Here is a 22,662-nt window from a genome sequence, read left to right on the forward strand (position 1 = left end):
TTTGGAGGTAGAAACCCTAAATTTCTACATATGTGATGAAAATACCAAATGATGGAAAAATCACATGAGAAGTAACTGATTGTGTTCCTACCCACCCCCAAAAACATGATGTATTTCTCACCCTAATTTTTACCCTGTAGTCTTACAACTTCTCTGTTTTTCAAGAGAGTGAGCTATTTCTCTAAAAACAGGGCTAAAACCACCAAAGGAAAGAATTACATAACAAAGACTTTAAATAATAATACAGGTGAAAAAATCTATTAAAAATTCTCTTTGTTTTTTACTATTCCCTTTATTAAAAAACCAAAACATTTTGTTAAAAAGTTAAAACACAGCACATAGAATTCTAACTCTTATTCAGTAGAAAGTGATTTTGCAGTAATGTGAATTAATAAATCAAAATGGCTTTATTAATGCAACTGCTAGTGCTGACACAACAGTGAAAGAAATAGGGAAAATTCTTCCTTTTCCTGGTGAGAATTGTTCAGTACGCATCAAAGATGCTTGGGTCCATTTATTCCTGGTCAAGCTCTATGCAAATGTAGCATGGTTTGAAAAGAAGTGCAACATATCTACAAAATCCGAGCTTTCCTAAATAGGAGTCTGTTTACTGAGACCCACTTGGTTCAGCCTTTGAGGCTAATGGGTACAGTAACTTGAGACTCTTGTTTGCAGACTCACAGACAACAGCTCTGTTTGAATTGTCCATCAGCTTGGCTGGATACCAACTCTGATGGCAGGAAGATCAATTCCTGCTACCCTAGGCAGAGCTGTCTGGAGTACAGAGATGTCTTTCAATGAAGACTTTTCTCTAAGGATTTCCAAAAACTGAGAGACTGTACAGCACTGCACCCTGCACAATCTATTGAGCTTCCTCTCATTTGTCCAAAACTTATCTCAAACATCAGACTCAAAAGGGTCTGGTCCTTTTTTCACCACTCCAACTTAATCTGTTTTAGCAAAACAAAGTAAGAAACCCCCAATTCATGTGTGACAGCAGTGCTGGCAGAGATAGCAAACACCAGCAGAGCAGAGAGCTGCTCAGGAGGGACAGCAAGACAGACAATGAGGATTTGCTCACCTGGGCAGTGGTCAGTGCATTGCACATTGAACATATGGCTTCTGCATCTTCATCTGTTTTCTTTTTTACTTGCAACAACTGTGCAGCCTGGATGAGGGGTTCCAGGGTTTCCTTAGCCCCACTATTCATCAAATTTTTATCACGGAGCCATTCCTCCAGTTGACTCACATTGTATCTGTACAAAGAGGCAGGAGCATCAAGAACATTAATGTCTGATTATGGATAAATGGAAACCATGTGCAATTTCCCTTTCCCAGTGCTGCTTCTTTGTCCTTACATGTTTTTTTGTCTTGTTATTTTGTCTTCACACTGTTTTCTTCCAATTAAGGCAGAGATTTTGACTTTCATAACAGAAACTATGGTCAAAGATTTCCACTAACTAGTCTTTCCCATTTGTTTCGGTTGCTATTAATTGCATGAATGTGACAAAAAGAAAGGCAAATGAGATTTTGTCCATGCTGAAGTATGGTGAGGCTTTATGATGTAACTTGAGGGACTGGAATGCCCTGGCTAAATTTCCTGATGTATGCCAGCAAAATCCATTGAACAAGTGGTGTGAAATGCAGGAGATGATTCAGATGGCTTTACCTCAGGATGCAGCAAACAAAGAGGCATCCACTGCACCACCAGTATACAAAAAAAAGCAGAAAGTATGTTTGCTAGTTTTCTCTAAAAGCTGAGGAAGCAATTACCAACATTTCACCTACAGCTCTGATTCCCACTTGATAATGAAACACTTTTTGGTTTGCTTCTACCACATTTCCTTGAATGTCAGGCAGGATTTGGCCAAAGTCAACTAAGTTGTTTTTAACCAAATTTCACCAAATCAGTTCAACACCATCTGCACCTGTTTGCATGTGGAAAAACAGATATTCCAGATATCTGCAGCTCCATCAAAATGATATTCAGCAATGTCAAGAGTTCAATAAGCTTTCCATCAGTGCACTGAAGAGAACTGTCCCACCTTATCTGCATTCCTTTGCTCCAGGAGCACATGTCCTTGCGCAGGAGGAGATTGTTGAGTGTTACAGCCCCAATGATGTAGAACATCTGCTTGACCACCTGTTTGATCAGCTCTGGGTCCATGCCATGCTGGCACATCACCGAGTGGAAGGAGTTCAGCTGCCTGATGATGGAGTCCAAGGTGTAGGTGCCCTCGTCAGCAATGCTGGACGTTCTCTTCCGCAGCCCCGTGGGCTTCACCCCTGACACACCCTGGATGGTCTCGTGCTCCAGCATTCCTGAAACTGCATTTGGTTGGCACCATTATTGTAATGACTGAAAACTGCTGATACTCAAGGATATTAGGCAAGACAGCAAAGCAGAGAGATCAGGCTGGGCTTTCTGCTAGCCACAGTTTGCCACGATTTCCAGAAATTGTGTCCCACTATGTTTAGCAAAATCTAAGTTCACGGGGTTTTTACAAAGATTCCAGCATGTGTGTTTAAAAGGACAGTCTGACTCTAGCTCAGGAAAGTACTTTTTTCCTCTTAGCATCATATGAGCAATGGAGTCAGCAAACTGAGAGCTGCTCCATTCTTTTAAATGTTGTGATTGGAAAACATCATGAAAATTTCTGTGGGAATCCTGTCTGAATGCAAATGAAAAGTATTCTTAATAAAAAAAAACAACCCTCTCTGAATGTTAGCTTTATCACTGCTTGTGATTTAATTACTCACTGCTATCAGTAACAACAACTAAACATTTTTTCCATATTAAATTCAATTAAGAGTTCTCAGATAATTGAAGTCTTATTTTTCCATGGGATATTTCCCAACAGACAGGGTAACAAAGATCAGATTGTCCTGACAGCTTCTTCCTGCACATGCCTGATTTATGCCAAGCATGCATAAGGTATACCAATTTATTCTGGCACTGCCAGAAGAACCAGTCACAGTTTAGTTTTTCCTCTAATCCAACCTGTCCAGAATAGTCCTTTGTCATCTCTGAACAGAACACCACAAGAACTATTAATGAAACTCTACTGTTTAGGAAGAAATACAAGATACACCTACTACCAGCATCACAATTTTCATTTTGGTACTATGTTGTGAATTCTAAGGAATTCAACTTTGCCTTACCAATCATTGGTTGCAGAATGTTTTCCAACACTCGGACAAGTTGTTGGTAGATCTGAATAGCCAAGTCACTCAGAACTTGTCTATATTCAGCTAAATCAAAATTAGTGAGGCAGTGTTCATTTTGACGAGGTGTATTATGCTTCATAAACCCCTGCATTCATAAACAACAGAAATTAATGCTTCAGTAGAGCACAGAAATATTACATAAACCCGGTATTTGCATTTTCTTTCATGCAACTGACAAATAATACCTTAAGTCACAGCCCCTCAAAATTTTAGTTTGGAACTTTGAGGCTAATGCTAGGATTTGCTTTTCAAGCGTCATGCCCACAGCACCTGCTTCCTTAACTCAAAATTTCAGGTCTGTGATACAGGAACAACTCTGCCAGCTTTCTGGCAGGCAAGACACCTCCCCACTCCAGCATGGGCATTTTCACCTGGCCAGCTATGGCCAAAGGCCCAATTAAGCTTGAAAGAGGAATTGGGCATATCACAGCCTCCAAACATCAACTGGTCTACTAAAGGCTAAAAGGCTTAATATGGCCTTTTTGACAGGCAGTGCAGTGAATCATTGCTAAAAACCATAATGGCAGCTGCCACATCCTCCTGCTTAATCTGAGCTGGCCCTTTTGGGAGCCCAATAGACTCTGGGTCCCAGCCTGCAACAAAGGGAAGCTGGTTCAACTCTTACATCCCTGCGCTTTCCACTGATGCTGTCACCATCATTCCAGAAGGTCTAGCCATTTTAAGAGACTATGACTAGATCTTTTGTACAAGATTTGTTAAAGAGCAGTGCTGACAACAGTGCTGGAGAGCAAGAGAAACCAGAATAAAAGCACTGCTTACCTCTTCTCCACTGTACTGCTTCAAACAGTGCAAAAACCGGCAGGTGTTTGACAGCCAGAAGGACACTGTTTCAAAGTCATCTCCTCTTTTCTGAAGATAAAAACAAACACAATTCAGCAAAGACTGGCAGGAGAAATAAAACAGAATGCAAGATACACAACTAAATGGTTAAAATACACTTTCTAGTAGATCCTCATTCCGATGTTTTGCAAAACTGTGTATTGCAGTGTATTAGGAAAGCAAGGGTTTTGGCAAAGTGCCATTTAACACCCTCCCTCTTTTCCTTAGTATTTTTCACTAATTATTTCCTCCACAGGGATGATCTTTCTGTGTTTTACAGACCCATCCTAATTGCTCTGGGCAGAAATCAAAGGGCAATGTGACTGTATTCCCAAAATACCCAATGACTCTTGTGAAGAGCCCAGTGGGGAAGACTAGAATGATACAGAGCCAGCAGGAGGAGCAGGGAACAATTCAGTTTTGATGAATGCCACTTACATCACAACAATTTTGGCAGCCTGAAATGGAAAATGAAACAAAACAACAAACCCTTCTCACCAAAGAACACAGGATTGAGTATATGCTGAGCAGCTCTAGAGCTCCACAGTGTGCCCTTCTTTCACTTAAAAATGTTCAAAAATTCCTAAGGATATCAAAGCTCCTGCAGCATTGTTTACTAAGTATTTTTTCAAAACTTGTAGTTTGATTAAAGGCTTGGCTTTTGACACATCTCTCTCATTTAAAAAATAAAAAACCATGCAAGCATAAAACATATTCATGTCTGAATAATGCCTTCAAGATACACCTGGGCTGAACTCTCCCAGCCAGCTCTTGAAAAGACTTTGGGCAATAACATATTATCATCAGTGTAATCTGTAGGTGAAGCAAATGAGGAATCTGTTAACCAAAACTGCAAATGAAACTGTTTATTTAAGCTCTGGAGAAGATAAACAAAGACTCACTCTGCAAACTCTGACTACATCCAAAACTTTATGAGCTGAGCTTCAGAGGAGGGAGACCATTCAAAACAGAAAGAAGGTAGTTCTTTTCCCATTAATTCAATGCATCTCTGCTACTACAGGGATAAAATGCCAGCAATGTAATTTGTTATTTAACACAACTCTTGGGACTTTAGTGGCAGTTCACTGATGACAAACCCAGAGCCAATTCACTGAAAGCCTTTTCCTCATTCTCCTAACAAAGAACCAAAAGCAAATTTTAAATTAACTTTTTTTTTTCTAAACTAAGCAGACCAACTAACCTTTAACACTTTTTTGATGCCATTGATAGTGGAAGTCAACAAGGACCGCACTTTCTGGTCATCGTTGAGGTAATCTGCATGGCGCACACACATGAACAAAATATACGCTGGGAGTCCTGGAATCAGGTTGACAGCTACCCCACGTGGTTTCAGCTCTTGGGAAAAACAAACACACATTGTCTTGTTAAGTGTCAAGTCACTGGAAGATGTTATATGAGGTAATTGCAACTTCCCCAGTTAATAACATATACAAGTATATGTATATATATATATGTACATCTTTGGACAGTGAAAACTCAGCAAAACTCTAAGGGCCACCTTCTTGGTAAAAGAACAGAATAAGAAAATATAAGTGCCTGCTTAAAATATGCAGGCATGTTAATATGTACTGTACTCATCAGGAGGGATAATTAGATTACAATACACATTTATGAACTGTAGAGAAACTGAACACTGTCAAAACCAAAATAAGCTATTCGTTTCCTAATGCAAATTCTGTGTTCTCATCATTCATTTTTCAGAGTGTATGGAAGCAGAGAAGGCCACAAATGAGAAAGATGCTTACCTAAAATAAGATTCTTGACAAGTTTTTGTTCATCCTCCTTCTTGTATTCCAACATCCCTTGGAAGTCCTTTTCCTTCCGTGGAATGTTAACTGGACGAATAGGCTCATCAATGATTTGTCCAGGTGATATGTTCTCCATCTGGCCCACTTCAGAGAGAGAATGGAAAGAAATATTACATTTTCCAGTGAAACCAATACATGGCAGAGACATTTCTGAAACATTCCTTAGGAAAGTCCTGGCTCCAGCAGGACAGGGAAGAGAATATTAAGAGCAAAACTGAGAAAACTCATTGGTTGAGAAAAAGGTGTTTTAGTAAGTGAAGGAAATGGGGTTGGGGGGGCAGGAAGCAGAGCAGAGGCAATCACCCATGATAAAACCCCACCCTGAAGGAACTGATGTCCCGCCAGTCTCAAACAAGAGCTACCTTGTGTGCAAAACCCCCTCCTGTGGTTCCTGACATTAGGAGGTGCAGCATAGGGAATATTCCTTTGGCCAGCCCGGGACAGCTGGCCTGGCTGTGTGCCCTTGTGCCCTCCCACCTCAGCTTACTGAGGGGACAGAGTGGGGAAAAAAGGAAACCTTGACACTGTCCAGCTCTGCCCAGCAGCAGCCAAAACACCAGTGTGTTTCCAGCAGTGTTATAGACTCAAATCCAAAACACAGCATCACACAGGCTGCTGTGGTGAAAGTTAACTCCATCCCAGTCAGACTTACTGCATCTTTCTAAGTTAATTAGGCAATAAACACAGACCAAACTGTATTTTCAGGAGCATTTTCCCACTCTGTATCATGTATGAACATTACTGTGATCTTGTCAAGAGAAGTAACTGAACAGTATTTTAATATTTTTTTAAAGCACCACTTAGTTGGAGTAACTAACCTTCACATTCAAAGGAAAACTGGGTAACTAATTTTTGCCTGGTTCATATTTAGTATTGCTTTTCTCTTGGCAAAACCAGATACTGTCTTTGAGTTCACAAACACTGCAGGAAACCTTCCTTTATGTTTGAATACTTTCTGCCTTCAGAGAAACACCAATCTCCTTTTCTCATCTTCTAAAGGTTCATAAAGGAACACAGAGGTCTGAGCATACATCCTGTTTCTTCAATCAACCAAAGCCAAAGCTACTGAAGACCTCACAAGTGCTAAAACAGATGGGGTATGATGACAACCAGATCACAAAGTAAACCAAAATCTTTCTCTCAAAATACAAAAGTACCTTCGAGTTCACCGATCTTCTTGGCAAACACTTTCAGCTGCTTCTTTAACTTGCGAACAGTTTTGTCCTGCTTTTCCAGCTGCTCCATTAAATCCTGTGAATTCAAATAAGGGAAGGATTAAGATATGGGGACAACCCTGGAGCGTGTGACAGAGACAAGAAGAGTGCTGTTACAGAGTTATGAGGCAGTGAGGAAAGCTGAAGAGAAGTGCCATCCTCTGGCCAAGGGTTGCAAGCTGGTACACTGCCTATAACAAAAGCCAAATATTGCAAATATTATTAAGTTATATGCAGCATGACAGAGGCAAAGCTCATAGGCAGGTAGATTCTGCAGACACTCAGAATGAGGTCAGTTCATACAGCAGAAGATATTTTGCTGCAAACATATCTCCCTAATGCTTCCTCCCTGCTCGTTCCAAATGCCTCGAAGAAAATATTTTCTTTATTATTAAACAGCTATCCTGTATTTCTGCATCATTTATTCCTGTCTTTAAGACTCACTCCTTATTCAGACCTATCCATGTTATCAGAGGATGACAGAGATTCCTAGAAAGACCATAATTTGCACTCAAATTTACCAAATCAAACATCCAAACAACATTTCTTGCTGTCATCACATTTCCTTACACTGAAACTGGTTTCTTACACATTTTTATTCTGTACCTGAATAACATCTAGCACCTAAAAGTCCTATTCTTTTAATAAACTGTATTTGTCCTTCAAAGGAACACTCCCCAGAAGCCTATCTTTGAATAGTTCTGTAACATATCTGTTGTAGTACATTCATAAAATAATCGTGTAATTAAAAAAGGGAAAGTCATTCTAAAGAAAGCAAAACATCAAACTCAAACAACCCGAAAGCCATTCCAGGTTAAGTGTTGGAAAGCAGCTCAGAAGAAAAATCTCCTAAGCAGGAGGATTATTCTTGGCACTGGTAGGAACATAAGGGATTGTAAACTCTCTGCATCAAAATCATCATCTGGGAAACTACATCTCTTCTGAAGAAAAATTTTAGTGCAGCATGGGCACAAGCCTTAATCACGTAGTAAAAGAGTTTACAAGCTGATACAACATACTTGGGCAGTCAGACATTAGGCCTGCTGACAACAGAATCGAGGCCATGCTTCACATCCAAAGCACTGTTCAATTTCACAACAGAAATCCTCTTAATAACACTACATACTTGTTGTCAGATGAATCAATTTGTCCTGAAACTAACCAAAAGATACATGTGATTTCAACAGACTGTTTTGAATGTATCAGGGAAGGGATATGATTTCAGAACAACTTCTATGTGAGGATGAATAAAGTTTTTCTATGGTTCCTCTAAACAGATTTAACAGATTTCATGTCTCATTAAGATCTGGAAACTCATAAATTATATTCTGTCAAGTTCACATATGGTACTGTCTTTAATTACTATGAAAATATTATCATCAATGTCATTCTTCATATTTTGCATTTCTGAAAAATATTAAAATAAGAATAAATTGAATCTGTGACTAGATTGCTCACATTCATATTCACCTTGATTAGGACCTGTATGATCAGTCTTCTGCTTTTCTGAACTGAATCTAAATGTATCAAAGTTTCAAAATAAGGAGTAGTTTTGAAAATTGAACATCTTTTACATCAAGTACCTCTTTTCCAGGGCAGTATTAAGTAGTATTCAAGAATAAACTGCTTTGCTCACAGCGCAAGGCTCGTATTAGTAACAAAACCGTGCCTCAAAAAGAAACACAGATTACACAAAGGACACTAAGACTAACAAAAAAAGCAGTGAAGGAAGTAATTGGCATCGTGAAGCTCTCTGCAGGGGGATTTCCTCTGAAAGGGAGAAAAGGAGACAGCCTGCTTTTCATTAGTGCTTCAGAAACAGCGACCGAGACAACAGAAAACAGGGTTCACGTGAGCTACATACAATCATCCTCTTGTAAAGGGAAATCCGGTACAACTGACACTTCTTGGGATCATCTGCATACAACTCCTCATAAAACTGCAAAAATAGGGACAGGATTGGTTTCCTCCCTCCCTCTGAGACACTGAAACTTCAGTGAGCACTGTACAGATTAAATCAGAATACAACAAGATAAGAATCTCCTGATTTTAGGTACTCCAGGCCTTAGTTGTGCTCATGCCAGCACCCCTCAGAGAGAAGCTGATGGAGGTGAGTTGCAGAACAGTCAGATCTTTTAAAAATGGGCCATACTAGGACTGTGAAAGCATGGAATACAACCTTTGTGAGAACAGGGACAGGACATTTCCTTATGCTAATCAAGATGGGATAGCAGTGAGCACTACAATTCTAACATGGCATCTGGAAAGCTGCAAATTGTTTCCACTCCAGGGCTCAGAGTGGAACTGAAACATACACCTGGCTTGGAGTGGACTTGCAATACTCAAACATCTGACGGGAAATACCGAGGAACGAGTCTGTATTTAACAAACAAAATTACATTCAGTGTATTTGAAAACAAAGACAACTCCTCTGGGATGTAATTACATGACTGTGTGTTGTCTTGGGAACACGATGTGATGAGTAGGTCTCTGGGGGGAAAAATGGCTAAAAATTGTAACATATGACACAGCAGCAGGAGGGAGCTGGTAAGACACAAACATTCACCATCTACCTTTGTGAGAAACTGTGGCTGCTGAGGCAAACTTACACTTTTAGCCAACATGGATCAGCTGAATTATCTGATACTTTGCTCACAATCTTTGGTATTAAGACAAGACCCCATCAGTGATAACTTCTGTCATGTACATTAGCAGGAAACAGTTCACCTTGGCTTGTCTGGAGGAAGCAATGGCACTCACAGCCAGGGTTTTTCTGGCTGAAGTAGCTTGTTTCCCTTTACCAATAACAAGCCAAACACATGTCAATACAGGTCTCTTTGGAAGATATCCCCAGAAATGAAGTAGCCCACATAGGATGAACATACTCCTTTGTGGAAGAAGGTAGGGAGTTTTGCCCAATCCTTCCTTCACACAAAAAGGTTGTGCAGCACACATGGAATACCAGCTACTAGCTAAGTGACTTCTAACCAAGTTTCTTTTTATGGAACTATTTCTTTTTTCAAAACATACTGAACAGCTGGAGCTCACAAAATGGTGGATAATCTGTGCAGCTTCAGGCAGGGAAGAGAGAAATGGAAAGATAAATTACATTTAATAATTAAAGAATTACATCAGAGTTTTTCAATGAAATAAACAAACTAACATATTTCAGGGGAACACTCCTCCCTGGCATTATTAGTTTTTATGACTTCCCTGGACATCAACATTCTATTTAGCCATGACTAAACTCACCAGTTGGAAGCTGGGATCCAGAAGCTTCCTCCATGCCCCAAACTTCAAACCAATCTCCTGAAACATTATTACTTCAGGAGCTAATCTCCCATTAGCTTACACTCAAGAAAACCACCACCCTTGTGCAATTTTCTTGCAGGAAGCTGCCGTGTGAAGAATGATAAGGTGCCAGAGGTGTGCCAGGTGTGTGAGTGCCCCTGCCTGCTCCCGCAGCCCTGCTTCCCTTACCAGGTTCTCGTTGGTCAGCCGGGTGATCTCGTGCTGCAGGCTGGCCTCGATGCGCGCCTCGGGAGGCAGCTGCAGGTTCTGCGCCAGCAGCTGCTGCTGCCTGTTGTTCTCCTCCTTCAGGCTCTGGATCTCGCCTCGCAGAGATTCCAGCTCGTTCTCGTGGCTCTTCCTCTGAGACTGAAGCTGAGACTCCAGCAGCCTGAGGAGGGTGAGCAACAGTTTGTGTGAGCAGCTCAAAGTTACATCCCCGGCTCTCAGAGGGAGTGTAAGCTTTAGCTGCTGCTCAGGAACAATTAGCCATGGCTTGCAAAGGAAAATGAAAAAGGCAAAGTACTCTTTAAACCCTTTAGTATGCCTTCTAATTAAATTAAGCTGGCAAGATCAAAAAGTGAAGAGAGAGAAGCTAATTGTGACACTGCTCTGCATTTCCTTCCATTGAACACGGACTGTAGAGGGTGCCACTGTGGCAATAAATGTGAAGCTAAGTCTTCTCAGATTGACTGAAAGGGCTTTAAAGAGGTTTTACCTCTAAACAAATCAAATAATCCTGGATGAAAATTACACTATGTTCACTTAAGTTAGCACCTTGCAATATTATCAATGGAAAACATTTTTAGTTAACTTTTTCAGTCAGAAACCATTTAATTGCAAATGCGCATGGATAATCTTTATTTTTGCATTATACCCAACATTTTTCAGAAGGTTGTCCTTAATGCATGAAAGGTCAACAACACAATCAGACTCAAGACTGAAATCCAGGAGCTTTATCCTCACCACTAACTCGTTCTTTCCCCTTGGGCACATCACATCTCAAGTTTTTCTCACTGTGAAGTGGGGATAACACGTACCAGCCTCCTGCCAGGCAGTGCTGGGGGAGCTACTCCTGCTTGCTAGGCACTGTCCAAGGGCTCTGACTCATAATTTTGCACACACACAGGAAATTACAATAATAGTGACTACCAGTGTTCAATTAGACAATATTTCAGGGTTTAAATATGCATAAGGCAGGAACACTTATTAGTAACTAGACTGATGAAGCACACAAGGGCAAACAGTCATTCACCTGCAACGCTCTGCCATTTAATATAAAACTTCTTGTCTCTACAGTGCCAGGACAAGAGGCAAGAGGCACAGAGCAAACCAGCTCCCATCCTGTCTGCAGAACACTTGCTCTAGGTTAGATCTTCACAGGGTTACACAACAATGTTAGGGGCAGAATGCGTTAGAACCAGAAAAGGAAAGACTTTAGTTATAGCAGTCATGGCAAAACACCACTTTCTGTAGTCACTGAAGCACACCAGCAGGGCTGTGCAGTGAATCAGCTGTCAGGGCAGGACTAGGGAGCATTTTGGAAGTCAGGGACACCAAAGAGCACACAGAGCCAGAGCATCCCATGACCAGCACAGTCCTTGCAGGGACCACAGTGGTCCCACTGGGGCTCCAACAGCACCATGAGGAACTGAAGATTACTTCTCTTTCGTGGTTTCTTTGTGACTTAGATTTTGAATCTGGCATGGAGAGACATGGGAGAAGAATGTTTAATTTACTGACCTTGAGACACAAGGAGAGTAAGACCCGTTTCAGTTTGAAATTTAAGAGTACACTGATGCTACTTAAACAATAGTTTAATAATTACTAAAATGATTGTACTTCTTTAGGCTGAAAAACTGTAAGGAACACCAATTTTGAAACCTGGTGTAAAGGCACACAAATAGCATGTGTAAGTATGGTGTAAAGGCACACATGGCTACAAATACTTTCCAGCTGTGGAGCTTCTGGTATTTTACAGTCTACTTCTGTGCAAATATTCTTATGAATTATGTATTCTCATGAATTATGTTGTGCCATCTTAAACTTTTTAAATGATAAAACCTGACAAGTAGGAAGCTTCTGGGACTAGGTTTGAGGAAACTCCTTAATTTCTATAATTTGTGTTGAATTTTTTTCTAGCTGTTAAAGCAATAGAAGTACTGTAGCTAAAGCAAACCCATAGCAAGGGGCACAGTTAGCTAGAAAAGAAGATGCAAATGAAGAAAAAAAAACCATTCTGAGAAGTCTGGTAACCTGTTGGCTTGTTTTAACCCTTCATAAGCCAGCCAAAGTTCTCCGTCCTCATTCAGCATATGATAGTCCTGGGGAGATTGCCTTTCAAGAAACGTGTTTAAAAAAATACAAGAGATACATGTGATGGTGATGAGGTGACATGACAAGGACATTACACACTATATATCACAGTTACCATAAAAGAGAAACAAAAAATGATCTAAAATTAGCAAATTACTTTTCTTGTTTATGTGTTTTTCTTCTTCATGATGCAACTCAGCTCCCAGTGACAGCCCAGCTGGTTACAGCATTCTGGGCTGTTACAATAAACACATTGCCACAGACTATTGTGACCACTGAGCTTCAGAGGGTGACAAACCAGCCTGGGGAATGGCACCCAGGCTGGGTCATGCAGCAATTAGAGGCTAAGATGGAAATCCAGAAAGCCTGATTTTACATTTCCCCATTATTTCCAAATCCTTTCAAATAGTGCACACAACAATTTTACTAATGAAATCAAATTATAACCCCAGCTATGAGTGTTCTCTAGACACACACGGATGGAGCTGACTGAACACAATGTGTCACAGTGTGTCACAGCAGACCCCAAGTGATCACAAAATAAAGAAAGAACTTGTACCTGTTTGTTTCCTTCAGTCCAATATATGCCTGTGCTATTTCTCCTTTGTCTTTCATCTTCTGTACATCCTCCAAGAGGATTGTGGCATCTGTCATTGTATGCTGGAAAAAGAATGATAATTCCAGTAAATTTAAAAACATAAGTGCTCCTTGAATCCATGTTTTCTTCATGTGGAATGCTAATCCTTGAGTAGCCACATTAAATAAGTGTGGGTACCTGAGCAAGAGGTTGGTCCATAATTTCTATGCCCATTTGGTTTATCTTTTAAAACAAATGCATACAAAATGGTCAACTGTTGGTCTGTCTAATAAGTGGGTACATATGTTAATCTCTTTCCATTTGTTCATCACATAAAAGGAACAAAATAAACGTTGAATTTGCATTTTATTCAAATTACCAGGAACAGCTGCTAATACTAAAACTAAAGCAGCATAGTTTTGCCAGCTTAATTCTATTAGCATTTCTTAAACATAGCATTACAAGGAGTCTTTCAAAGCTCAAAAATAAGAACTATTTCTCACTCATGTATTTTAAATACTCTGTCAAAGCAGAAAAGAATTGACAAGAGCTTGAGATTTTCTAATTTAGATAGCATCATAGTACCATTTTGTTTCAGTTTTGGATGTTTATCATGGCACTTTTGCTTTTTCTTCAGTAAAACTTGAAATACTTAATAGATGTTTACAGTCACCTTGGCCAGTCTGATCTGAGTCATTGCCATGGAGTACCACAGGACTTTAATGAACATAAGAGATGGAATTCTGACTTTCTGACTTTCAAAACAAGCAGATGCTGTTTTCATGAGCACAATTTTGTAAAGTATTTACAATAACAGCTTTGTGGATAAATGATGGAGCCTAGATCTCTATGTCTAGTATGATTTGTGTTATCCAATATGAAGAACAATAAAATATGTAAGCTCTTCAAAGAATTATTCCCAACATCTTTATGAGACCTTTGAGGTTTTTCTACTATTAATTTACTCCAGAGTAAAAGTGCTGTATCACACCTGCCAATCTATCAAGCTTTAGCAGCCTGAACATCTATAATTTAGTGTCAGTTCAGTTCCTTATACTCTCACACGTACACAACTACATTTTCTAATCAAACACTCAGCAATTTCCATCCAGTATCTAGAGATGACAATGTGAGCCCACAAGGTTTTTTGCTTGCTGAGGACAGCAAACACTCTAAAGTAAGGCACTTCTTCATCCCATAGACACTTAATTTGTTGTGAAATATAAGGGTTTTGCAAGTTAACAGAGGCCTGGTTCCCAGATCACTGTCCTTATCCCTCAAACATAGTCAGCAAGAAACATGATGGAGCTGACTAGACCAATTCCTAAATCCTTCCTTTCATATTCAGGTTGTCACAAACCAACAGTTCAAAACTGTTACATCTGCTTGTTTTGAATTAACTTGTTTCCCTGTGCAAAGCATGAAGATGGGGATGCAGAGGTCACAGAATTAATGGGAAAGTTATTCAATAATTTCAAGGTAAAATGCAAGAACACATAGGTTACTTAAGAGGCAGGGAAATGACAGCTCAATATTGTTGAGGGTTATTTTGGCATTTAGAAATTCTGGTTTGTAACTGTAGAAGAAAATGTGTACCTTATCCTCCTGGCAATCAAATTGGTAGGCAAGAAAGAAGAGAAACAAAACATTAAAATAATCTGTCTGTGCTGCAGCTGCCCAACCTAAAAAGCAGAAGCTATCTGCAAACTGGCTGCTGGCCATCCCACAGGTCACCTTCCTATTTCCCTCATACTCAAAGCCACTGTAAAATCAACCCTTGCATCCCACCACTGCTGAGAATGTTATTGAGAGATTTACTAAGTATTTCTTTACAATGTTCTAAACACTACCCAAAAATGTGTTCTGTTTTCTTTGCAGTCAATCATTTCAAACAAGACTTACACATCTTCATGCACCACAGACTCCCAGCTTACTTAGGACAAATATAGACATAACAGCAAAGGAAAGATGACGTATCTGTTCATTCCTTGCTGCAGTTATGAAACAGAGGATAGCTCAGTTCAGTGGAAATTACTAGTTCCTTGATTTACAGGATACCTTTTCAGGTTGAATGATTCTTATTTGCAAAGCTGTTACTTCCCTAGCTATGTCATCAGAGCTTTTTAGGTGATGATTTCAGTGGTTGTAATCTACTCTTTTTTCTATAAAAGCACATAGCACCTATCAAGCAATAGTATGGAACTTATATATCTTCAGAGGTCATCTTTACAAAATGTTACTGACTTGAAATCATATAGATGTAGAACAAGCTGTTCCTTTTGCTCAACTATTAATTAAAAGGAATTCCTGAGAATTCCTTTCAATTTTCCAGTCCATAGAGAAATGACACAGCTCCCAGTGAGAATTATTTGTGCACTGTTAAAGGAGTCTGGAGGGGATCAGATCTTTGGTACATCTTCACATGAGTGCTGGTAGAGAAACCCCAGACTGGCTGATTAATGCAAGCTCCTAATTCAGACTGCTGTGATTTGTGCACTAATAATGGACCAACAGATTACACTTAGGAAGGTTTTCCAACCTAGACTACTTTCTTCTGCCATTTCAAGCAGGCTGTTAATAAATAAAGCATATTAACGATGCAGGGTAACTCTCCTACCTGCTGAGTGTGATTTACCTTGGGCTGAATTGCCTCTTTCTGGCTCACAAGCTGAGACCTCAGGATGAGAACTTCTTCCTTGCGTACTTCGAGCTCTTCACTGACCGAGGTCAGCTGGTCCAGGAGGACTCTGTATGCTGGGGCACCAGGAGCAGTCACCTCTGGAGCTCGTGTCTCTGTGAGGGCCTTCTGCAGCTCATTCAACTCGTTCTTCAGTTTTTTATTCTCAGATTCAAGCTCTTGACGCTGTAAGAAACAAGGACAGTTCTGTCACCCAGCAGCACTGCAACATGCCTGTAACCCACAGGTACAAAACTATGGACAGAAATGGTAAAAATTATGTGTAGCTGCAAGAAACCCATGAATCTGCCCTGTATCCCTGGCCCCTTGACTAGGGTCGATAGTGGCTGGGAGGATTTCACTAACAGGACTAACCTTTTGTCTGAAATGCAAGACCAGAGTCTCGGAGTCTCTGTGGTCCAGATGACCCCGAGGTGCTGGAAAGTCTCTTTTTCCTAGCCCCAGGATTGAAGAAGGAGTCAGGATTCTTCAGCTGTGGTTTTCAAGGTTGTTTATTCTCTGTTATCTAGAACATTCTTTTTCTGATCTGCTGAGGTCTGTCTAGCAAGTCGGTCTGTGGCACACTGACTGCCCCTGGGGCGGTGCTATCTTTTTATACTAAAAACAACGTGTACTTTATTTACAATAACTTTCCAATACCTATCACCTATGTTAGACAGTGTGTTTCTACTCTAAACCAATCCAAAAGTGCCACCATCACACAGAAGATGGAGGCTAAGAAGAAGAAAGAAGAAGGACAAGGCACGCCCAAATCCCTCCATCTTGCCTTCTGAACCCCCATTCTAAAAACCCCAAAGTTTTCCTTTTTCACCCTGTGACAAACTAACTATCATTCTACTTAAACTCTCATGGCTTGTAAATCTTCACATAAAGTTGGTAATCTTCTCCATGGGTTAAAATCAAAGGCACAGGTGTCTTTGACTTCATGCCAAGGTCTCTGAGCCCCCCTGGTAGGGGCTCAAGAGGGCAGCCAGAGGGATGTCCTGGGTTCTGACACCAGAGCACACCCACATGAACCAGACAGATTTGATGGCAAACAGAATTACCAATCTTTTTTTCCTCTTATTCTCCTCTTAGGGAGAGAAAAAAAAAGTTCACAACAAATAGTGATCAGCAGGCTAAGAAAATTCTGCATCACTATTAGGAAATATTTTTAGTTTTAGTGGTGTAAGATAGGCAGTAATTTAAATAATGTTTCTGAAAAAGAGACCTACATTTATCACTGTATTTTTGCTCAAATTAACTTGCAAGCTGTACTAAGTGTTTTAACAGAGAACTCCCCCTGGCTTAGGGGATTTTTTTGTTTTGCATCCCAGCCACACGTTCTACACCTCAAAAAGAGCAGTCCAATGCAATGACTGCTGGGGAATAATTGTTCTAATTCCTCCAGCTACTATTTGGAAACAGGAGGGCTGATGTAATTTTCTATGCCAGCATATACTATTGGTGGCAAGAGTCCTACTAGAAAAAACCCAGAAACCTCTGTTTTAGAATTACCTTGAGTGACTCATACTCCAACTCTGCACCTCTTATGGGAGGCCTTTCTTCCTCCTATGAATGAATACAAACAATTATGAAAACTAAAAATCCTTCACTGAGGTAGGAAAACAAAAGAGAACTCAAATTATTTTCCTTTAAAACTGTAAAATACTCATTCTGATACAGCTAACTGCTGTAGTTTGAATATTGGCATTGTCTCCTTTACTTCTGAGTTTATGACATATAATTGGTCAATATTAATAAAATCACATACTGTCACTGGCAATGAAACAGAGCAGCATGAACCCCAGTATGCTAAAGAAATTCACTGGTAGAAATATAATAAGAAACAATTGCCAAAACTGGTTTCATAATTTTCTAAGAAGTTCTAAGGGACCAAATCAGGAGAATTTACATTACAATCAGCTAAGGTGTCTAAGGCCAGTGCATTGGTTATGCATCCTGGTTGAAACATTTCTTCTTCTGCCTAAAATGAGCAATTACCAATTTTCTCCATCATTTAAGTAGATTTCTTTATGGCTATTCCTTAATAAAAACAGCCTTTCAGTCTTTTTTTTTTTAAGCAAAGTCCCAAGCACTTTTTGTTTTGTCTTCCATGAGAGGATCTCAAGGACCTTGGAAAACAAAATAACCAGTCCCTAGAACTAAGCACCGGTACGAAACTTGTCATTAAGCAAAGCAAGTGCTAGAGGAAGATAAAGATTTAGTGAAAGCCAGTCAAGCATTCACAGTTACTAAAGGGACACTGTGGTGTCAGCATTTGATCAGCTGCACGGAGCCCACCTTAGCTTTAGCACGGAGAGCCTGCTCCTCCTTTCTGTCCAGTTCGTCCTGCAGGGACTGCTTTTCCTGCTCCAGTTCTGAAACCCGTTTCTGCAGCTTGAGGAACAGAGACATGTCCAGCGCTGCTTTTTTCTCACTAGGCTCCTGCTTCAGAAACAACAGAGGCAAGTCAAGAACTATTCCCCTTCCACAGCACAAGGAAGCACAACAGTGAGTAAAGATGGGAAACAGACTGGGGAAAGAGAGGAACACGGAGACGTTACTTGATTCTGAGCATTGACTATCTAAAATATTTCATCAGCTATCAAACACTATTTTAAAAAAATATTTACTAGTAGAAAATGTTTCTAAGCCTAAAGCCTAGCAAAAGAAAGCACTAGGTACTACCTAGCAGACAGGAGGTCTATAACTAAGCATACCTTATAGTCTTACTTGTTTGAAGGGGGGAAAGTAGAAAAAAGAAAAAGTTTGTGGTTAGACTCACCTGGAAACAACTCTAAATAAGGGCTTTTTTGTTTGTTGGTTTAGTTTTCAATGATTTCTGCAGTAAGTTCTTCAGCTAAAGGGAAATCTCTCTGGCAATTTGAATGTTAATTTAGTGGGATATGACACAAAAAATTGGTAACAGAAAATGTATTTTTTCCCTTTTATTGTGCTAATTACACAGCCTGTTCTGAGCCTAATTCATCAGCTTCTTCATTATTCTCTGGGCAAGGACCAGTGTTTGCAACCTGAAGATGCATTAGAAATTGTCCATCACCCTTTTTGTACTTTATGTACTGAGAAGATCAAAGTATTTACCATGAACCGTACCATAAAATTTTAAAGCCTATAAAAGGAACTAGAAAATTAATATTAATGACTGTAGCAAACAAGCAAGCACAGCCATTTCCACCTCATCTCCTTTTACTGTTGAGGGGAAGAGTCATAAACCACACCAACAGCTCAGGCAAATGGGAAGAGACTTTTGAATTTTCTGGCTTTACTTGTTTGCCTTGAGGTGGACCCGATTTTTTAATGTGGTTTTGTATAATCAATCTATATTGTTAGTTTAGAGTTGGAACTGGAGAATGCTGAGGGGTTAAACAAAAGAGTGCTGCACTCATTCACACTCTTGTGTGAGTTCATTTCTTCATTCATATTCTAAAACCCAAAGCTGGCTCTGGAAAAGCCATTCAGCAAATCTACCAGCCAAAGGAAAAGCTGGCATTTGGCTCATTTGTGACATCCCATCACATGTAGCTGCACTGTCCTTCTCCTGAATAGCCTTGAATGTAGGAGCATCATCCTGAAACCATTATGCAAGGTGAGAAACATAAGTGGGAAGGCAAATGATGACAGAGTGGGCAGAGAGGCTGTGCCAGCCCCAGTGCGTCAGGATATCTGCATCCAGAGCAGAAAATCATTCTCTGTGGAGGCTTTCCAAAGCAGCTCTGACAGCCTGTCAAAAGCTGCTCTGGAGATCCCTAACCCAGGCAGAGGGCACCCAGGGTGTGCTGTGCCTGGCTCACAGCTAAGGAGATGCACAGAGAAAACTTCAACTCAGGAAAGTGCCAAGCAAAGCCAGACCTCCTCCCTGTGGCTCTGTGTTTGCAGTCCCACTGTGATGGGATGGGCTGGAAGGGGGAGTCATCTTGGAAACTATTAGCAATACCTTGGAGTTGCACCACAAATTTATGGTTATTTTTCATTAGCTGAATCAAGTCATCTTTCTGACTATTATTTGAACATCTTCCTGATCATTTTTCCAAACACTCTGGGATTTGTATTGCTGCATATGCAAAGGAAACTCCCATTCTGGGAGTTTGATTCCTCTCTATGTAATAGAGAAAACCTGATCCAACATGAATTTGTCATCCCAACAGGAAACTCATTCCATGTAGCTACTAAGGATGCAGCTTGCCATTTTACATCATTGACTATACAGTAGGCAGGCTCCTCAGGGAATTCTCTGAATTCCCACTTTGGCCTGAATAAGTGATTGTGCTTACCAACACTGACAACCAAATGTTTCACTGATGTAAATCAGCTGGATCGCCAAGCATCTACTCTCTGCTTACAGTAATACAAGAAAAACTCAAAGCATACTTTGACAGTCTTTTTACACAGGATCATAACTAAGGAATAAGTGTTCTCTAAAAGGAAACGGAGAAAGTATGATTAAAGCATTAGATATCTCAGTATAAGGATATGGTGTTCAGAAGCACTTATAAAAAAAAAAAAGAGAAAGGAATGAGACGAACCATGTATCAGTGAAAAGTTGTGGGGGATTTTTAACGTTACCTCCATCCTGAGTGGTAAGTCTTCTGCCTCTGTGATCTCAGAGCTGAAAGTATATTCAGATTCATTGCTACTGTGAGTTGAGTCCGTTCTTTTGTGCCCAGGCTTGGGGATGCTCTGAAGTGCAAGTGGAACAAATCAGTACCAGTACATGGCTTTCCCTGCCACTGTCTCTTCACAACCTTTAGTTCAGCTTAGAATATTTGGTGTTATTTTCTTATTAATTTTCATAACTGAGACATATATTTGACTTTGGTCTCTCCAAAGACCTAAAAGCCTGTGAGATACAGTTAGCACTCAACTCCACGGAGACAGGTCAGATCTTACACCACCAAGGAGTGCTGCAGAAAGCAGAACCAAGCAAGGATGCAGCACTTTGTGGGAAAGAAACACTTGGATTACAGGAAGCACAGGCAGCCACTTTTTAACTTCATAGACATTGTATTGAGGAATACTTTATTTTCCTGCCACATAGAACATTCCTAGGACTACTTGAAATTTACCACTGGATGAAGATGTCACGAACAACCCCAGCAGAACTGAATAACTTGAGAGCAAAATAAGGGTGGATAGCACAAGTAATACCACCAGGAAAGTCACAGCAGAAATTCAGCCTTCTTCACAGATGTGACAATTTTTTTTTTTAATCAACAACACATTTTAAATGTATTTGTTTTGGCTGAACCGATCAAAATAAACAGGATTTAAAAGGACAAATTCTCCTTTCAAGTACAGGTCACCAACACATACAGCTGACAGCATGTACCAACTTATCCCACTAGGGTCACAGACATATTTTCTGAAAAATCCTTTCACTAGGATTTTTCTCCTGAGAAGCTGAGAAGCCTCAGAAAAGAAATGTAAACAATAACTATCTGAGGGCTGTGGAATGTGGTCTGGAGATGGTTTACCAACAGGCGCATCTTTGATTGGTCTCTTGTGGTTGTTTTTAATTAATGACCAATCACAGGTCCAGCTGTGTCAAGGCTGTGAGCAGTCACAAGATTTTATTATTCATTCTTTGCTAGCCTTCTGATGTCTCCTTGCTCTTTCTTTGGTGTAGTTTTAGTATATAATTTTATTTTCATATAATATATGTCATAAAATAATAAATCAGCCTTCTGACACATGGAATCATGATTCTCATCTCTTCCCTTGTTGGGGTTGCCGGCAAATTCCACACACTAGACTCTGCCTGAACACAGGTGTAAACAGCTTTGGATTTCTGAGCTGTGGAGGCACTTACCACCATCAGGTTCATTTCATCCTTGAGGTCGTCGTAGCGCTCCTCCAGGCGGCTGAACTCATTGAGCAGGTTCTGGTACCGCAGCCGCTCGTCGTTCAGATCCAGCTCCAGCTGCTTCGTCTCCTCCACCAGCTTCTTCTCCATCGACTCTGCCACACACAGCAGGGAGCCCAAGTGAGAATTCCAGCCCTTCCCACCATGCAGGGCATCCAGGCAGGGGGTACCAGCCTGTGTCTGCACCAGAGGAACAGCCTGCCATTGGAAGCTGCTGTTTGTGCTTCTCTGGGCAAACATTCAGACAAAAATATGAAGGGCCAAAGCATTATTTTGGCAAACTCAGCCCAGTTATTTATTCTGCTAATACCTTCTATAGGTGATTCTAGGAGGAAGGAAGAAGAGGCACTAGCCCGTTGCTGTGCTATGTAAAGCAAAATGTGAGGCGCTTTACACCTCAAGCATCCTGGTCCTCCTCATCACAGCTCCCTTCATCACAGCCCTCACATCTAGAGTTAAGCTTTCCTGGCTGCTGCCTACACAGTCACAGCAGCCAGAATAGTTGTAGTGGATAAATTCTATTAAATATCAGAGCTGCCTTTTAAAAATTGAAGTGCTTTGGAACAGTCAGCCCCCTAAAAAAGGCCCCGAACCCTTGAGATTTTGTGGAAATTCAAATGGTAAACAATTCTCATATTTGCAAGTTCTTAAAAAAAGAAATGAATGCACAAAAAGGAATGTAACCTAGGGCAAATTAGCCCAATCTATGAAGTAGAGTGTTGCTTTACTAGGTAGCATGAAGTAGAGAACCTGAATGAAGAGAACAGAGCCAACCTGTTATTTCCCTGGCCTGGTCATGGATGCGGCGG

The 22,662-nt window shown here is 40.4% G+C and overlaps 1 protein-coding gene across 1 annotated transcript in view; it reads right to left on the reverse strand.

The window, feature by feature from the left end:
• The window catches only part of MYO5A (myosin VA), a 79,419-nt gene that overhangs the window by 4,778 nt on the left and 51,979 nt on the right, over positions 1-22,662 (reverse strand). The window contains 16 exon segments of the mRNA XM_031055852.1: positions 1,082-1,256; positions 2,046-2,328; positions 3,163-3,313; positions 4,009-4,098; positions 5,270-5,424; positions 5,835-5,981; positions 7,055-7,148; positions 10,592-10,790; positions 13,275-13,375; positions 14,889-14,897; positions 15,928-16,155; positions 17,488-17,541; positions 18,274-18,420; positions 20,557-20,670; positions 21,800-21,948; positions 22,628-22,662. The exon segment at positions 22,628-22,662 is cut by the window's right edge and continues 56 nt beyond it. Coding sequence (XP_030911712.1) covers positions 1,082-1,256; positions 2,046-2,328; positions 3,163-3,313; positions 4,009-4,098; positions 5,270-5,424; positions 5,835-5,981; positions 7,055-7,148; positions 10,592-10,790; positions 13,275-13,375; positions 14,889-14,897; positions 15,928-16,155; positions 17,488-17,541; positions 18,274-18,420; positions 20,557-20,670; positions 21,800-21,948; positions 22,628-22,662 — 2,131 coding nt within the window.

The sequence above is a fragment of the Geospiza fortis genome, unplaced genomic scaffold (assembly GCF_000277835.1).
Source record: "Geospiza fortis unplaced genomic scaffold, GeoFor_1.0 scaffold171, whole genome shotgun sequence".
In the NCBI taxonomy this organism is placed as follows: Eukaryota; Metazoa; Chordata; class Aves; order Passeriformes; family Thraupidae; genus Geospiza; species Geospiza fortis.